The sequence below is a fragment of the Clinocottus analis genome, unplaced genomic scaffold (assembly GCF_023055335.1).
Source record: "Clinocottus analis isolate CAN_PGR_092001 unplaced genomic scaffold, fCliAna1.0.p SCAF_17, whole genome shotgun sequence".
NCBI classification, from domain to species: domain Eukaryota; kingdom Metazoa; phylum Chordata; class Actinopteri; order Perciformes; family Cottidae; genus Clinocottus; species Clinocottus analis.
This window is the reverse complement of record NW_027175898.1, coordinates 17,774,576-17,792,144: the sequence shown is the minus strand read 5'-3', so window position 1 is coordinate 17,792,144 and position 17,569 is coordinate 17,774,576. Positions and strand designations below refer to the sequence as shown.

The 17,569-nt window shown below is 44.6% G+C and overlaps 6 protein-coding genes across 7 annotated transcripts in view; 5 read left to right on the top strand and 1 right to left on the bottom strand.

The window, feature by feature from the left end:
- Nucleotides 1–558: 558 nt before the first annotated feature.
- LOC137788000 (histone H2A.J-like) lies at nucleotides 559–5,679 on the top strand. The gene is made up of 2 exons (XM_068580792.1): nucleotides 559–993; nucleotides 5,160–5,679. Exons 1-2 carry the CDS (start codon nucleotides 614–616, stop codon nucleotides 5,554–5,556), a joined length of 777 nt encoding a protein of 258 aa, XP_068436893.1. The 5' UTR covers nucleotides 559–613; the 3' UTR covers nucleotides 5,557–5,679.
- LOC137787999 (histone H3) lies at nucleotides 2,070–2,675 on the top strand. Its single transcript, XM_068580791.1, has one exon. It carries the CDS (start codon nucleotides 2,098–2,100, stop codon nucleotides 2,506–2,508), a length of 411 nt encoding a protein of 136 aa, XP_068436892.1. The 5' UTR covers nucleotides 2,070–2,097; the 3' UTR covers nucleotides 2,509–2,675.
- LOC137787997 (histone H3) lies at nucleotides 3,550–4,156 on the top strand. Its single transcript, XM_068580790.1, has one exon. The coding sequence runs from the start codon at nucleotides 3,588–3,590 to the stop codon at nucleotides 3,996–3,998; it is 411 nt and encodes a 136-aa protein (XP_068436891.1). The 5' UTR covers nucleotides 3,550–3,587; the 3' UTR covers nucleotides 3,999–4,156.
- A 3,490-nt stretch (nucleotides 5,680–9,169) lies between the features above and the next one.
- ins (preproinsulin) lies at nucleotides 9,170–9,639 on the top strand. The gene is made up of 2 exons (XM_068580746.1): nucleotides 9,170–9,347; nucleotides 9,470–9,639. The coding sequence occupies exons 1-2, from the start codon at nucleotides 9,170–9,172 to the stop codon at nucleotides 9,637–9,639; spliced, it is 348 nt and encodes a 115-aa protein (XP_068436847.1).
- A 790-nt stretch (nucleotides 9,640–10,429) lies between these two features.
- On the top strand, nucleotides 10,430–15,169 carry nipal4 (NIPA like domain containing 4). Its single transcript, XM_068580789.1, has 10 exons — nucleotides 10,430–10,538; nucleotides 11,229–11,327; nucleotides 11,698–11,835; nucleotides 12,190–12,246; nucleotides 12,369–12,459; nucleotides 12,565–12,725; nucleotides 12,898–13,065; nucleotides 13,379–13,458; nucleotides 13,599–13,811; nucleotides 13,921–15,169. Exons 1-10 carry the CDS (start codon nucleotides 10,499–10,501, stop codon nucleotides 14,119–14,121), a joined length of 1,248 nt encoding a protein of 415 aa, XP_068436890.1. The 5' UTR covers nucleotides 10,430–10,498; the 3' UTR covers nucleotides 14,122–15,169.
- Nucleotides 15,170–16,152: 983 nt separating this feature from the next.
- LOC137787448 (glutamate receptor 1-like) overlaps nucleotides 16,153–17,569 on the bottom strand; it is a 32,472-nt gene continuing 31,055 nt past the window's right edge. For both annotated transcript variants that reach the window (XM_068579885.1, XM_068579886.1), the window contains exons 18-19: nucleotides 17,311–17,445; nucleotides 16,153–17,063 (exon numbers count right to left, since the gene is read on the bottom strand). In XM_068579885.1, the coding sequence (XP_068435986.1) occupies nucleotides 16,869–17,063; nucleotides 17,311–17,445 (330 nt within the window). In that variant the 3' untranslated portion in view covers nucleotides 16,153–16,868. The remainder of the gene's footprint in view (nucleotides 17,064–17,310; nucleotides 17,446–17,569) is intronic.

The following is a 17,569-nucleotide window of genomic DNA, read 5'->3' as shown; positions in this document are numbered from 1 at the left end:
CCGGCCAATCACAGGAAAGCAGCGTCCGTTTGGTGGGTTGTGGCCTGTGATTGGTGGAGCAGGGGGAGAGGCGGGTTTTTCGGGGCTAGTACGTGTGTTGTGGGTTGCTTTTAGGGGTAGTGTGTGGAAAACGCTTAGTGAGCTAGCGTTAGCGAATAGCACCATTACCATATCAGTTGTGTGTGAACCTTGGTCTAATAAACCAACAAGTGAATGAGACTAACGTCTGTGAGTCTTCCTGCCGTGGACGTTACAATATGAATATAACAATGGAGGAAGATTCCTGCTCAAAAGTACTTCAGTTATGAAGTACAACAGCTGTACTACTGTAGTAGAAGTGCTATCATAGATAATTATCGTATGAACATCTGTATGAAGCTTTGAGAGAAGTATGAAGTATTCTGAAACTCCTTTTTGGCTTTTGGAAAATATGTATTGTCACGAAGAAGCGTCACGTGAAAACGTAAAGCTGAAAGGAGCTCTTCTCTGATTGGACGATCGTTGCTACGCTCTCTCTGACCAATCAGAGAGCAGCGTGGTTGTACATAAGCTCTTCGTTGCCGTCAGGAAGACATTCTTCTCTGTGAGTTACTGAGAAAGCAACAAGTACAACATGTCTGGACGTGGAAAGGGAGCCGGTAAGACTAGAGCGAAGGCCAAGACCAGGTCCTCCAGGGCCGGGCTCCAGTTCCCCGTGGGCCGTGTCCACAGACACTTGAGGAAGGGTAACTACGCCCAGCGCGTCGGCGCCGGAGCTCCGGTGTACCTGGCGGCGGTGCTGGAGTACCTGACCGCTGAGATCCTGGAGCTGGCCGGGAACGCTGCCCGCGACAACAAGAAGACCAGGATCATCCCCCGTCACCTGCAGCTGGCCGTCCGCAACGACGAGGAGCTCAACAAGCTGCTGGGCGGCGTCACCATCGCTCAGGGCGGCGTGCTGCCCAACATCCAGGCGGTGCTGCTGCCCAAGAAGACCGAGAAGGCCGCCAAGAAGTAGAGGCCCGACCCGCGCCGACAACAACGGCTCTTTTAAGAGCCACCACACACCTGAAGAGAGAATCCTCTTATCTTTAAGTTTATAAAAAATACATTTTACCTTCATGGTTCACTGAACAGTTACTAAAGTTTTCTACATGGTACCTTCACCAGGCCAACTGCTGTTACAAGTTCACTGATAATTCACTTTATAGTTTTTATTTATTTATTTTTTTAACAGTAATAGACTATAACAACACTGCTATTGTACTGGTTTTACAGAAACATTTTGGTATATATTGTGCATAAACATATGCAGTTTTCTGTATGTAAAATGCAGCCCTGCTTTATTTTGTTCAGAGATGACATGAACATGTTTCTGCAATCAAAAATTTAAGTAGTTTAAACTCCTTAGCCTACTGGCCTGTTAACAACTAAGATCAGAATCTATTGGCTTCTCTCTACAAATGAATTAATTTATACAGTTTAAAATCTGTTTGGGATTCATCAGCACTGCATGTAAACATGCACAATTTTCACATAGTATTTATTTTAAAATACAGCCCTGTTTACTCATCTCATGAGAGTAGTATATGTACCTACAGAAAAATAGTTTTAATTGTATTGAATTAATTTGATTTGACAGTCAGGTACTTATACTAAATAGTTAGACATTATGATCTTCTGGTTCTTGATACGAGTATTTCAAAATAAAAATCCAGGACGATAGAATGATGAGAGCGTTTATTCAGTAATAATTCAATAATACTGACAAACTGAAATATTATTAATATTGAGGCTGTTTTATTAAACGGGGAAAATTCATAATTAAGCCAATATTCATTTTGTTTTAAGTTTGAACATTGCTTAGTCTTAAGTAATTGTTTCTTAATAAAATAAATACATAATAATAAATCAATAGTCAACCAGTCGCTGTGTTTACGGGTTTACTTTGAATTCCTTTGGTCCAATCGCAGCGCAGCTACAGCCCACGTGTCTCCCCGCTCTGACCAATCAGCGCCGTCCTGACTCCGGCAGCTCCTTTATAAAGCGTCTGTTGGCGCTCAGACGGCATTATTTGTCGTTCTGTAAGCGCGTAGCAGCAGCAGCCCAGATACTACAATGGCCAGAACCAAGCAGACCGCCCGTAAGTCCACCGGAGGAAAAGCTCCCAGGAAGCAGCTGGCGACCAAAGCTGCCCGTAAGAGCGCCCCGGCCACCGGCGGAGTGAAGAAGCCCCACCGTTACAGGCCCGGTACCGTGGCTCTGAGGGAGATCCGCCGCTACCAGAAGTCCACCGAGCTGCTGATCCGCAAGCTGCCCTTCCAGCGCCTGGTGAGGGAGATCGCTCAGGACTTCAAGACCGACCTGCGCTTCCAGAGCTCCGCCGTCATGGCGCTGCAGGAGTCCAGCGAGGCTTACCTGGTCGGCCTGTTCGAGGACACCAACCTGTGCGCCATCCACGCCAAGAGGGTCACCATCATGCCCAAAGACATCCAGCTGGCCCGACGCATCCGCGGGGAGCGAGCTTAGACTGACCCGACCCTAGTGAACCCTCAACGGCTCTTTTGAGAGCCACACAAATTTCATATGAGCTGCAGGTCCTGTTTTGAACAACTATATGCACTCTACATTTAATAATGCTCAGAGCCTGTTTTCGCCTGACTTTAGTCGTTCAACACTGGTCAATTCTCCTATTGGCTTTGTCCCAACAAGTTGCGGCAAAGGGGCCGCGGCTTGACCAGTTGCCCTTAGTTGCACAAGCATCGGAACACGTAACGCCCCCGTGTCTCAGTTTATAATAGTACACGTAGTCGAACACCTTCCACTCCAGGAGTTATGGCCAGCGACGAGACGTTATCTTGTGTGTTTTTTTCAGGACTGTACACACGCTGCTGTGGGCCGCAACAGTTAAATGTTCTATTTACGTCCCTCAAACCCACAGGTCCACGCTTATGACGTCACGACCCAGCCACCCGCATAGGGAGCTAGCATGATAGTTTCACAGCTACAGGTCATGAGACCTTCACTAACCTCGTGAACACAGTAATTGGAACAGCCCATTTTAACCACCTATTTCGTGCATTCAGTTCCTAGGTGTACAGATGCAGAGATTGTTTGCACCCTGTGAGCCTGGAGAAGGTTTAAATCTGCCTTGAAGGGTGTGCCGAAGGGTTTTCCATGTGATGGATATGTGTTACATATCTGTGTGGACCTAAAGTCTGAGTCCAATCTGAAATGAACAGGTCAGTGAAGGTCTCAGGACCTGTGTCGCTGTGAGTGAGGTGCTTGCGGTAGCTATTATGTTTTGATAAATATAGCATACAAATACAATTAAAGAAATTACAGCTCGTTGGAATAATTAAAACATTGAATAATTGAAACATACAGATCACATTATTCAAGACGTGCTGATAACAAGATTAGTCAGAGGCGGTTTACTTTGAATTCCTTTGGTCCAATCGCAGCGCAGCTACAGCCCACGTGTCTCTCCACTTTGACCAATCAGCGCCGCCCTGACTCCGGCAGCTCCTTTATAAAGCGTCTGTTGGCGCTCAGACGGCATTACTTGTCGTTCTGTAAGCGCGTTGCAGCAGACCACATAAACTACAATGGCCAGAACCAAGCAGACCGCCCGTAAGTCCACCGGAGGAAAAGCTCCCAGGAAGCAGCTGGCGACCAAAGCTGCCCGTAAGAGCGCCCCGGCCACCGGCGGAGTGAAGAAGCCCCACCGTTACAGGCCCGGTACCGTGGCTCTGAGGGAGATCCGCCGCTACCAGAAGTCCACCGAGCTGCTGATCCGCAAGCTGCCCTTCCAGCGCCTGGTGAGGGAGATCGCTCAGGACTTCAAGACCGACCTGCGCTTCCAGAGCTCCGCCGTCATGGCGCTGCAGGAGTCCAGCGAGGCTTACCTGGTCGGCCTGTTCGAGGACACCAACCTGTGCGCCATCCACGCCAAGAGGGTCACCATCATGCCCAAAGACATCCAGCTGGCCCGACGCATCCGCGGGGAGCGAGCTTAGACTGACCCGACCCTAGTGAACCCTCAACGGCTCTTTTGAGAGCCAAACACTTACCTGATCAGCTGCGGTTCCTGTTCATGGAAAATTATATTTTCGTGTGATAATTCTGTTAGTACACTAATGTATTTAAAGTCATTTTTTACTATGAGATATTTTGCCTCCACAGCTGGCCTCTTTCGTTTAATTAGTAATACATTTTCTGGACTCTTACATAAACTTCCACAATCTAAAAATTAAACCATGCAATATCCTCATCACAATTTTATATGACCAAATATATTATCTTTTGGCTCATATTCTAGAGCAAATTAACAAGATTCAGAAACTTGTTTCAATAATGATTATACATTTAGTCAAAAAAATTAGATTATTTACTAAATAAATCTTTGTTCTATATCAAGTTGACCACAATCACATGTTCTTACTTCAGTGTTAGTTTCTCATGTTTTATTGGTTTAGTTTCATGATCACATTGTTTCCTTATAACTTTTATCAAAATATAAACTGTGTTTATCTCACTGCTGCTCAGGATGTGCTGTTGCAATGCATTCTGGGTAAAATCTCCCTAAATATGAAGGGCCGCTGCAATAGGTGCAGCCACCTGCCAATCATGCATGTACGCTTTGCTTCTGCCCAAATGTATAAGATTTTTTGGATTAGATATCTGCCATTGGGACAGACTAAGTCTGAATCCTTCCTCGTAACTTTTCATTTCAACCTTTATTTTGCGGCGTTTATGTTCTATGTTTCCACACCCTTATTTCTACTGTATTTAAATTAGTTTGAAGTTATTGTGGTTGTTTTGGTGATCTTTTCGTCTGCCTGTATCTGTTTATAGTGACGTAGGTTCACTTCCTCCACTACGTCCTGGATCCTCAACTTTTTCTTCATGTTTAGTGGTTGCAAGATCAATAATATAGGAAAACAGTAACACAAGTAATTTAAAGTATAATAGTCAAGATGAGCAAATTTCCACCCTGAACTCTCAGACACTCAGCGAGACTCAGAGTCCGGAAGAATAGCGATTGGATTGGCCTTTACTCTTCTCTGATTGGAGGATCTCAGTTACGCTCTCTCTGACCAATCAGAGAGCAGCGTGGTTGTACATAAGCTTTTCGTCGCCGTCAGGAAAACATTCTTCTCTGTGAGTTACTGAGAAAGCAACAAGTACAACATGTCTGGACGTGGAAAGGGAGCCGGTAAGACTAGAGCGAAGGCCAAGACCAGGTCCTCCAGGGCCGGGCTCCAGTTCCCCGTGGGCCGTGTCCACAGACACTTGAGGAAGGGTAACTACGCCCAGCGCGTCGGCGCCGGAGCTCCGGTGTACCTGGCGGCGGTGCTGGAGTACCTGACCGCTGAGATCCTGGAGCTGGCCGGGAACGCTGCCCGCGACAACAAGAAGACCAGGATCATCCCCCGTCACCTGCAGCTGGCCGTCCGCAACGACGAGGAGCTCAACAAGCTGCTGGGCGGTGTCACCATCGCTCAGGGCGGCGTGCTGCCCAACATCCAGGCGGTGCTGCTGCCCAAGAAGACCGAGAAGGCCACCAAGAAGTAGAGGCCCGACCCGCGACGACAACAACGGCTCTTTTAAGAGCCACCACACACCTGAAGAGAGAATCCTCTTTATTTTTGACGTTTAGTATGAAACAAATTCAATTAAAGTCACAGATTTACATGATTTGAAGTTAGTTATTCTCTCTACAGCATGATATCTTGAGTTTTGTGGAACAATATAAAACATTTCTATTTATGTACTGCTAAAAAATATAAATTAACCACATTGTATAAAATCGTCGAGTGGCGCGAGTGAAGCTCCCCGCGGACGTAAAGGAGGACTGCTGTCTGAGAGGCTGAAGACGTTCATTGCGTTTTTTATAGATTTTATTAATCTTCATTATTCAAATTATCAAGTCCTAATATTGATGATCAATGCAACAAATCAGTAGTTATTTAAATATATATTTAATAAACTCGTCTGAGTTTGTAAATACTATACTTTGCATTTTTTATACTTTGAGTTTTTGCTCTTTAATTTCTTTCATACTCTGCTGTTTTTGTTCTAAAGAAGTTTTGTAAACAAATGTATTTAAAACTGGGAGCAGTGAAGTATATTATCAGCACGACCTCATAGTACATGGGAACAAAGTACACATGAAGTACAACATCAATATATAATTTAAGCACATTACTGATATTGTAACATTTAACAGCAGAAATAAAAGCTTGATGAAAGTTAACGTGTTGCATTGTTTGATTTTAAAAGAAACAAAACATCACAACAGTTGTGAATAAAACAGGAAAACATAAATAAAATACAAAAGTTTAAACTTTCAGCAGGAAACAATGAAAACTGTTATTATTATTATTATTATTATTATTATTATTATTATTATAATACCATGAAAAGTTTAATATCATAATTGTGTTACAAAACTGTTTATTATTCTTTCTGTTGACAGAAAAGTCCATTTTCCTGTAAAAAACATTTGTGGATTTGAAATCGTGTTATTGTATTAGTAATAATGTCAAATGTATAATCAAGTGTGTAATATATATATATATATATATATATATATATATATATATATATATATATATATATATATATATATACATATACATATATATATATATATATATATATATATATATATATATATATTAATTAAACAAAGAGTTTGTTTTGCAATGATTGTTATTTTAATATCAAGTATTTTTATTACACTAAAGAACTAAAGATGTTAAGCAAATATAAAACAGGAAGGTTCAAGTTTTCAAATATGAAGTATCAACATACTTTTAATGGTTTTAATGTAGTTTTTCATTAAAAAAAATATTACATTAAATTATTCATTAGTTTCCCTTTTCTTCAATGTTTCTCTCCTCTGGACCAGAGCTACTGCACAAGTAGAGTTAATAATACTAACAATAATAATAAGTATATATCAATATATTAAATCATCATTCAGAAATATATCAGAGCAAAAACATGAATAAAAGTGAGAGTTCAAACATTTACAAAGAAAAACAAGACAAATTCAATACAATGAAACACTACAAAAAGGGTCAAAATATTAACAAAAGAATCATTTAAATGTTTTGAACACTAATGACTGAATGAAGCTGAAGTGAGTCATGAGGAGAAGCAGCTGCTTCGCTTTCTGGGAAAACAGCAGCGAAGCGACTGAAGCGAACGCGTCAGTGTTTGTTTCAGTCGCCTCGCTGGGTTTCTCTCTGGAGACCAGCTCACGTGTACTGGTACTCTGTAGGGTCCACTAGTGTGTACTAGTACTCTGTAGGGTCCACTAGTGTGTACTGGTACTCTGTAGGGTCCACTAGTGTGTACTAGTACTCTGTAGGGTCCACTAGTGTGTACTAGTACTCTGTAGGGTCCACTAGTGTGTACTAGTACTCTGTAGGGTCCACTGGCGTGTACTGGTACTCTGTAGGGTCCACTAGCGTGTACTGGTACTCTGTAGGGTCCACTAGTGTGTACTAGTACTCTGTAGGGTCCACTAGTGTGTACTAGTACTCTGTCGGGTCCACTAGTGTGTACTAGTACTCTGTCGGGTCCACTAGTGTGTACTAGTACTCTGTAGGGTCCACTAGTGTGTACTAGTACTCTGTAGGGTCCACTAGTGTGTACTAGTACTCTGTAGGGTCCACTAGTGTGTACTAGTACTCTGTAGGGTCCACTAGCGTGTACTGGTACTCTGTAGGGTCCACTAGTGTGTACTAGTACTCTGTAGGGTCCACTAGTGTGTACTAGTACTCTGTCGGGTCCACTAGTGTGTACTAGTACTCTGTCGGGTCCACTAGTGTGTACTACGTGGCGGCTGTAGCTCAGGGGGATGAGAACCGAGAGGTCGTCCCGTTACCACAAGGTTGTCGGTTCGATCCCCAGCCCCCCCTCAGTTCACACGTGGAAGTGTCTCTGAGCACGACATTAACCCCTCGCTGCTCCCTCATCAAGGTCAAATGCAGAGAAGAATTTCCCAGAGGGGTTTAATAAAAGTGTATGTTTCTCTTTTCTTTTTCTAGTACTCTGTAAGGACCACCAGTGTGTACTAGTACTCTGTAAGGACCACCAGTGTGTACTAGTACTATGGTACTACAAGCTCCTTAAGACATGATGGAGCATCACTAGTGAAGGCTTTGTAGGAGGATTTTAAAGGTGACTCTTGATCTGACAGGAAGCCCGTGGAGAGCAGCTGATCCAGGTCATGTGATCTCTCTTCCTGGTCCTCGTTAGTACACGAGCTGCAGCATTCTGGATCAACTGGAGATAATAAGCGGTTACAGTGATCCCGTCTAGAAGTAATAAACGCATGAATACGTGTTTCTGCATCGTGTTGAGACAGGATGTGTCTGTGGTTCAATGTTCTGTCGGTGAAAAAAGGCCGTTCTTTAGATGCGTTTCACGTTGATTGACAAATGGTTCGTCCAATCACCTGCGTGACACAATAATGACATAATAACAATAACAATGATAATAATAAGGAAACAAATAAGAATAAGCTTTATTCATACAGCACCTTTCATGCCATGAAGCACCACCGAAAAAGAAGAGCCGATGAAGGGTTGGATGACCTGACGATGCGTTCGGGGCCATCGGGATGAGTCAGCAGCACGCGACCGATCGCTGATCCGCTCGTCAATAACAGGTGATCAGATCATGTCGGCTCATTAGCTGTGTTGGTTTTACAGAGTGCTGCAACCGGCCAATCAGGAGTAATCAGGAGTACACACACACACACACACACACACAGACACACACACACACACACACACACACACACACACACACACACACACACACACACACACACACCTGGATTTCGGGTGGTGAGTCCCCACATTGTGACTGTGTAAACAGATTAATGTCCCCACAACAGCAGTAATTCCAATATGCACACACTGAAGGGGGCATGTCCAGGTGGAGGTGAAGGAGTATAAAGAAGGAGGAGGTCCTCTGCTCTTCCTCACACCATCCATCTGCTGCTGCTCCTCTTCATCGACTCTTCCTCCTCCTCGACAGGTGAGATGCTTCTCCTCCATCTCCTCTCTCTTCTCCTTTTCTCTCTCTCCTCCTCTTCTCCTCTCCTCCTCCTCTCCTCCTTCTCTCTTCATCCTCTCCTCATCCTCTCCTCCCTCCTGCAGCTGTCCTCATGGGTTCCCTGTGGTTCCAGTTCTCGTCCTTGCTGGTGTTGCTGGTTCTGTTTCCTGGTTCTGAGGCGTCTGACCCTCAGCACCTGTGTGGTTCTCACCTGGTGGACGCTCTGTACCTGGTGTGTGGGGACCGGGGCTTCTTCTACAACCCCAAGAGAGCCGTGGACCCCCTGCTGGGTGGGTACTTTGTGTACTGCATAGTACAACTACCATGTACTAGTGTCATAGTACTAGTACAATAGTACTGCTACAATGGCAGTACATATGCATACTAAGGTCTCGTCTGTTTCTCCCGCCAGGTTTCCTTCCTCCAAAAGTGGGCGTGGCTTCAGCGACGGGCGGAGAGAACGAGGTGGCGGAGTTCGCCTTCAAGGACCAGATGATGGAGATGATGGTGAAGAGAGGCATCGTGGAGCAGTGCTGCCACCGGCCCTGCAACATCGTGGTGCTGGAGAACTACTGCAACTAGCCTAGCCTAGCCTAGCCTAGCATAACCTAGCATAGCTTCTCGGCTTACTTAGCTCCGCCTCCAGCTTGCGTCTCTCTGAAACTGAGAAATGTTTGAAATTATTTTTCATAGAAAATAAAGTTTTGTGAATTAAAATATTGAGATTTGTGTTTTTGTTACTTTTCTCTTTGTTGTTCATTTAATAACAACTTTCTTCTAATACTCATAACTTTATTTGTATTCTTATTTGAACAAAATCCAAAGAAATAATGCTTCATGAAAGCTGCGATGTTCAGCGCGAATATTAATACCACAGAGTACTACAATACTCTGTTGTACTTAAAGTACTAATACCACAGAGAACTACAATACTCTGTTACAGTTAAAGTACAAATACTATACAATACTAAAATACTTTGTTACAGGTAGACTACTAATACCGCACAGTAATGCAATACTTTGTTAGTTAAAGTACTAATACCACACAGTAATACTACTCTGCCGCAGTAAACATACTTAAATGACAGTATAAATACTATACAAGTAATTATACGACAGTATAAATGTATTAAAGGTACTAATGTCACAGTATACAGTAAAAGCTGGTGCTTTTTGAGTTTTTACTTTATTTAATCTTATTTTTCCGGGTCACGTGTCACGCGGGGCGGGGTCAGGTGTCACCTGCTGCTCTCACCGGCCCCTCCCGGCGGGGCGGGGCAGCTCAGGTGTCGCTTTGTTTGCGGCGTCTCTTCAGTCTCCTCCCGACACGCAGCGGCGGAGCCTCGCGTCTCTCTTCCCGGAGATCAGCGTCTCTTCCCGGCCTCCAGCCTCCAGCCCCCGGCGGTGTGTTTCCGGTTCTCTCCCCGGAGGAGAAGCGGCGATGCGGGACGTTCACCTGAGCGAGGCGGCGTGCGGGAACGGTGAGCCGACGCACCCGCACCACGGTCCCTGAAGGCAACACGCAGCTCATCCGCTTTATTGATCCGATTGATATTTACATGTTATTAATATCTGCTAGTTAACGATGAATGAAAATGAATTACGTGATCAATCGATAGTTTTTCATAACGTGTGAATAAATTATGTTTTTAATTCATAAAATGATTCTGACAGAAGAAATTATGACAATTATTCCTCAAATGTTACATATTAAAGTCTGAAATCATCTTGTAGCTCCAAAGTTCAGACACATAAAATGATTAAAATGAAGGATTGTTGTATTTGTTATGATTATTAATCTTTTTTATTGATGATTCATGACTCAAGAAGCTGGTGACGGGAACTGATCCACCAGTTTGTTTACAGCAACAAGAGCAAGCGTTTCATACTAATCAATACTAATCAATACTAATCAATACTAATCAATACTCCTGCTGTCACTTCCTGCTTTAACTTTGTCTCCTCAGCAGAACAGAGACATTGTGTCTGAGAGCGCCGTGTTGTCAGAGTCAACTTGAAGGCCTCACGTGGTCAAACCGGCACACACACACACACACACACACACACACACACACACACACACACACACACACACACACACACACACACACACACACACACACATACACACACACACACACATATATATAATGTGTATATAATGTCTGCAGGTTCTCTCAGGTTGTGGTGCGGCTCTCAGTCGTCTTTCTGTTCCGTCTCTGGAGGTCAGAATATCTACACACACCTGGACAACAGCAGCAACAGTACAGGTAACACACACACACACACACACACACACACACACACACACACACACACACACACACACACACACACACACACACACACATCCCGGTTGTTCTGGGTTGAGTCTGTTTGTTAAGAAGGTGCAGCATGTAAAGACTCCCAGAAGTTCAAATGTGTTGGTTCTACTTTGTTTTTGTTGGTTCTAGTTCTGGTTGGTTCTAGTTCTAGTTTGTTTTTGTTGGTTCTAGTTTTAGTTGGCTCTAGTTCTAGTTTGTTTTTGTTGGTTCTAGTTCTAGTTGGTTCTGGCACTCTTTAACCTGTCGCTCAGTGTGCGGGCGGCTGGTCATGTGACTCTCTGGAGCGATGTGATTGGTGGTTCTCTCTCCTGTCCAGACCTGCAGACCCATGTGACCTACAACCCCTGGCTAGGCCTGACGCTGGCCCTGCTGTCGGCCTTCCTGATTGGTGGCAGTGTGATCCTGAAGAAGAAAGCTCTCCTCCGATTGGTCAGCAGGGGGCACACCAGAGCAGGTGGGACAGGAGGTCTCACTCCTCCTGGAGTTCCTGACTGTAGTTCATGACTTCTGCATGTTCAGAGTGACTTTTCCCGATGTGTCGCATCTTGTAAAGAGTTAACGACGGCGTCCAGAACAACAAACAATCGTCACAAATGTTTATCTGGATGTTGGTTGACAGGAAGATCAACGTGACGCAGGAATGCGGGCACTTGTTTTGTTCGCCTGCAGAGGGACGAGTGTTTGATTTCAACAACAGAGGAGAAGCGGCTCGACCGGTTCCTTCAGTCCTCTAGTCCCAGAGGTCAGCTGGTTGAATGCTCTATTGTTGTGTTGGTAAAGTGCATTCTGGGTGTTTTTGTGTGAACAGGTGATGGCGGCCACAGCTACCTGAAGGACTGGTTATGGTGGGCCGGCCTGCTGACCAGTAAGACTGAAGACTTCACGTCTCTATGAACGCCATGTTGTCTGTCTGGGTAACACAAATCACTTCTTCTTCTTCTTCTTCTTCTTCTTCTTCTTCTTCTTCTTCTGTGGTGCCTCCTGCAGTGGGAGCAGGAGAGGTCTGTAACTTCGCTGCCTACATGTTCGCTCCGGCCACGTTGGTGACTCCTCTGGGCGCGCTGAGCGTCCTCATCAGGTAGGACTCACCTGTAACAGGAGGAGCTGCTTCTCTCACAAGATCATCATCATCATTGATACAAATCTACCCAGCATGCTTTGCTCTAACCGGCTCTGCTTGCAGTGCCGTGCTGTCGTCCCGCCTGCTGGGCGAGCGGCTGAACGCGGTGGGGAAGCTGGGCTGCCTGCTGTGCGCGCTGGGCAGCGTCCTGCTGGTGCTGCACGCGCCACAGGAACAGGAAGTGACATCACTGCAGGACATGGCCGACAAGCTGCTGGAGCCCGGTGAGCGTAGCATCGGTGCAAATGCTACGCTACAAGTACAGATCTCACAGGAAGTCACCGCGTCGGTGACTTCCTGTGAGATCTGTTGGCTGCTCATAGCGTAGCATCAGCACTGATGTTTGACGGTACCTCCATCCTGTATGCTAAGCTAAGCTAACTTGTTCTCGTTCAGGGTTCCTGGCGTACGCGGCGCTCGTGCTGCTGCTCTGCGCGGCGCTCGTGTTGTTTTTCTCTCCTCGTTTCGGTCGCTCCAACATCTTCGTCTACGTGGGCATCTGCTCGCTGCTCGGCGCCTTCACCGTCTCCTCCGTGAAGGGGCTCGCCATCGCCGGCAGCGCCGGTGAGGCCCAGAAGTGTCTCTTTGTGGTTGTTGTGTGTCTCTTTGTGGTTGTTGTGTGTCTCTTTGTGAGTGACAGTGTCACGTCTGCCCTTAAGTGGGAGGAGCTTCATGTGGAGCGACATCAGGTTGTAGCTCCTCCAGGCAGCCAGGGGGCGCCGTGCTCCAACTCTGGACTTCTTCTGTGCAACCATTACATCCCATAATAGGAGCGTGTTTATTCGCTGCTGCAGAATCACATCCATTATTTAGAGGAAATACGTCCTGGCTCATTTGCAATGCATTCTGGGACATGTAAGGTGTGTCTCTGTTCCAGCGGTCCAGGACGTCTCGGTGCTCGCTCGCCCGCTCACTTGGATCCTGCTGCTCACGCTCGTCGTCTCCATAGTGACGCAGGTGAGTCCATCGCTTCCTCTCCTGTGGATTGGAAAGCTAAGCTAACTAAGCTAATAATTATTTCTCTTGCTGATGTATTTCTTCTTGCTAAATAAAGTGAGGAGCTGGTGGGCGTTTCTCACCCGTGCGGCTGTCTGCAGGTGCACTACCTGAACAAGGCTCTGGACTCCTTCAGCACCCTGCTGGTCTACCCGGTGTACTACGTCCTCTTCACCTCCGTGGTGCTGTCCACCTCCGTCATCCTCTTCCAGGAGTGGAGGAGCATGGCGGCCGTGGACGTGGTCACCACGCTGGGCGCCTTCCTGGTCATCGTGGTGGGCGTGGCCATGCTGCACCTGTTCAAGGAGATGCAGGTCGGTGGCCCCGCCCCCTGCTGGTCTACATGTGCACTGCAGCTCAAGCTTGAAGCTCCTCTCTGTTCTTTGGTTAACAAGATAATGAACGAACTCTGGTGTCTTTCAGATGACGATGAGACAGCTGACCAATCAGCTGTCTCAGCCGGTGGACGGGGCGGGGCTTCCACAGGAGGTTTCAGCCAATGGAGAAGCAGGAGAAGGAAGCAGGAACAAAAAGGAGGATAAATACGGACTGATGGACAACATGGTTATCCAGAGTCTTCCTCCGATGAGAGATGAAGGGCCGAGGGTCTTCATCATCAGCTAAAGAAGATCGGGCTTCTGGGACTGGTGGGTGTTGTAGTCCAGACTGGTGGGTGTTGTAGTCCAGACTGGTGGGTGTTGTAGTCCATCATTGAGGTCCTTCAGCTTTCAAATGAGTAACAAAGAGGACTGTGAGCTGCAGCGAGTCCTGAGAGACTGACTGTGTTTCTCTCTGTGAGGCGGAGCGGCTCGTTGCAGCACCGCTGCTCTGAGAACACAAACTACACAACAACTACACAACAAGACTTTCACGGCAGGCTCAAGTCTAAAAGTCCTCAACTAGCCTGTTGGTGAGGCCACTTCAAAGTAAAAGCACAAACATACACCACTTCAAAGTAAAAGCACGTACATGCACCACTTCAAAGTAAAAGCACGTACATGCACCACTTCAAAGTAAAAGCACGTACATGCACCACTTCAAAGTAAAAGCAGTGTGGTATTGCATTTCCAGATGTATATCTTGTTTCATAATCTTGATCCCTCAACGCTGGTTTAAAGTGATAAAACAAAGAGACGTAAAACAACTTAGAAACACAAGAAGCTCTGAAGCAGAGAGTCGAACAAACAACTCCAGATGTCTTTACTTTATGTTTTGAAGCTGCTGAGACAATTGTTCAATTGTTCAATAAATACATTTCTCTTCCCCTCAGTAACTTTTTAACTGCTGCTAACTTAAATGTTATGCAAAAGCTAAGAGTTAATGAATCTTTGTGACTGAAACTCCTCCTTTAACTTGATGCTTCACGTTGTAAATGTATAATATTTACAGAGTAACTTCATATGATTTCATGTTTTCATGTTTTTATTTCTGAGGATGTTCAACACATCAGGATACAAGATAGTTTTAGGAAGACTCTGGTGCCATGAAAAAAGATCAAAGTGGGACCTCTTTGTTACTGAAGTGAGTCTCTTCCTCCTCCTCTTCCTCTTCCTCCTCCTCTTCGTCTCGCTGATGGTTTGAGTTCATGAAGCGTTGTGTTCAGTGTTTATTAAAACGCAGTCGCTGAAGACTCGATCAATAACACAAAGTATCAATGATGGGAAGAAGTTTTATGATCATATATGTATACAAATATATTTATACATATATTATTATTTTAGTTTAAGTTTAGTTTAAACTGTTTTTTCATGTAAACCGATCATTTCAATAAAGAACAATACGAATTTATGTTTTGATTTATTTATTATATATATATATATATATATATATATATATATATATATATATATATATATATATATATATATATATATATATATATATATATATATATATATATATATATACGTTCTTCTCCTAAAGTTCTGCAGACATCCACCAGGTGTCACTGTGACCCCTTAGAGACCTGAATGTTTACAATACACACACACACACACACACACACACACACACACACACACACACACACACAGTGTGACGGCCTTTGAGCTTCTTCTCTTTTCATCCGACAGATGTTCCTCTAGAAGTCACTGCTTTATATAATGTCTGTGTGTGTGTGTGTGTGTGTGTGTGTGTGTGTGTGTGTGTGTGTGTGTGTGCGCGTGTGTGTGTGTGTGTGTGTAGTTATGTAATAATTATTTTATGGTCCAGCGTGTTAAAAACAAACCGTGTTTTTTAAAATATTTACTGGTTTCTGTATTTATTAGTATTATTAGTAATAATTATGGTGTATTGTATATTGATGTGATGCATTAAGATGTATTATTACATTATAATAATGGTTATTACAGGCTGGTGACGAGGTGTTACGTGGTAAGATGTCCCCCCTCCAGGTGGAACAGAGGAAGTGAAGACATTGAACGCCTCTTTTATTGATCTGAAGAAACAAAGAACACAATAACCTTCATCATCTTCGTCTTCATCACATATGAAGGAGCTCAACGTGTTTTAAATGTTTCTTCATCAGCAATAAACTGAATATTATAATGCACTCTGTGTTTATAGTGTAATATAATAATATAACAGATGAAGTATTCTCAGAGTTTTATTCAACATGATGTGAAGAGAAGAAATTTTACATTTTTGTGTTCAGAAGAAACTTCAGGAACAAAAACATGAATATTACAAAATAATTAATAATATATAATAACCATGAAGAATCTTTAAAGCAGAAAACTACTTTATTTTAATATATAATGTCAGGAAAACTCACCTGTAGTCGGACCTATTGATATTATGACATATTATTATTAGTAGTATTAATAGTATTGATAAGGTTCTCCTGAATATTATCGATAAAAATGTGTTTAAAAAGGTTTTCATGCTCAAACTCTCTGACGTGAAAGTGTCTTTATACTGTGAAGAAGAAGAGGAAGAGGAAGAAGAAGAAGAAGAAGAAGAGGAAGAAGAAGAGGAAGAAGAAGAAGAAGAAGAAGAAGAAGAAGAAGAAGAAGAAGAGGAAAAAGAAGAAGAAGAAGAAGAAGAAGAGGAAAAAGAAGAAGAAGAAGAAGAAGAAGAAGAAGAAGAAGAAGAAGAAGAAGAAGAAGAAGAAGAAGAAGAAGAAGAAGGAGAAGAAGAAGAAGAAGAAGAAGAAGAAGAAGAAGAGCAGGCGTTAGTAGAAAAGAGTCTTGCAGTGGCTCCTCTTGGAGCTCGTGTTGTGTTCAGGTGCTCTCTGTTCATCAGAGTTCTGTTGCCTCCACTGTGGACGTGATCACTTCCTCCGTCTCCTCTTCCATCCTTTCCTGTTCCCTAACTCCTCCCCTCAGACAGACAGACAGGAGCTCCCGTCCAATCAGGAGCCTGGGAATTGATCACATGCCCGAGGAGGCAAGTCCCACGCCGCCCGCTTTGCTCATGCAGGGAAGACCTTGAGCGCCGGCTTTCGGGAAGTCGTGTGTCACAACTCGTCCGTTTTCTCCTCTTCCTCTTCCTCCTCCTCCTCCTCCTCCTCCTCCTCCTCCTCCCATCCCACTGAGGCTGGAGCTCATGGCGGCGTCGATGAGCTCCTGCAGGAGAGAAGAAGTTATGAGCGAAGAACATTAATCCACATGCTACATCTCTGCTAATGCTACATCCCTGCTAATGCTACATCCCTGCTAATGCTACATCCCTGCTAATGCTACATCTCTGCTAATGCTACATTCCTGCTATTGCTAAATCTCTGCAAACGCTACATTCCTGCTAACGCTAAATCAACAACATGGCTCATTAGCTCGCTAGCTAGCTCGGTCCGTGCTACACTGCCGGTCCCACCTTCATCCTCTTGGACTCGATCCGGGACTTGTAGCAGAACTCCACCAGCGCCACCAGCATGGCGAGGCCGAGCCCGCCAATCAGGATGTAGAACACGCCGGCCACGTTGCTCAGGCTGAGCGCGCTCGTCTTGTCCTGTCGGCGCAGAGGGGCGGAGTCAGCGACAACCAATCACAGCACAGATAGTGTTGACATCTTTTATAACTAACTATATGTTTTATCTTTCAAAGGCTGTGATACATTTACCAGTATGACATCA

Excerpts from the sequence above, each read along its gene's own strand:
- LOC137787997 (XM_068580790.1), top strand. The coding sequence starts at position 3,588 with ATGGCCAGAACCAAGCAGACCGCCCGTAAGTCCACCGGAGGAAAAGCT.
- LOC137788000 (XM_068580792.1), top strand. The coding sequence starts at position 614 with ATGTCTGGACGTGGAAAGGGAGCCGGTAAGACTAGAGCGAAGGCCAAG. Across the intron at positions 994-5,159 it reads ACCGAGAAGGCCGCCAAGAA|CAACAAGTACAACATGTCTG; the intron begins GTAGAGGCCCGA and ends TTACTGAGAAAG.
- nipal4 (XM_068580789.1), top strand. The coding sequence starts at position 10,499 with ATGCGGGACGTTCACCTGAGCGAGGCGGCGTGCGGGAACG. Across the intron at positions 11,836-12,189 it reads CAGGGGGCACACCAGAGCAG|GTGATGGCGGCCACAGCTAC; the intron begins GTGGGACAGGAG and ends TTGTGTGAACAG. Across the intron at positions 12,247-12,368 it reads GTGGGCCGGCCTGCTGACCA|TGGGAGCAGGAGAGGTCTGT; the intron begins GTAAGACTGAAG and ends TGCCTCCTGCAG.
- LOC137787999 (XM_068580791.1), top strand. The coding sequence starts at position 2,098 with ATGGCCAGAACCAAGCAGACCGCCCGTAAGTCCACCGGAGGAAAAGCT.
- ins (XM_068580746.1), top strand. The coding sequence starts at position 9,170 with ATGGGTTCCCTGTGGTTCCAGTTCTCGTCCTTGCTGGTGTTGCTGGTT. Across the intron at positions 9,348-9,469 it reads AGCCGTGGACCCCCTGCTGG|GTTTCCTTCCTCCAAAAGTG; the intron begins GTGGGTACTTTG and ends TTCTCCCGCCAG.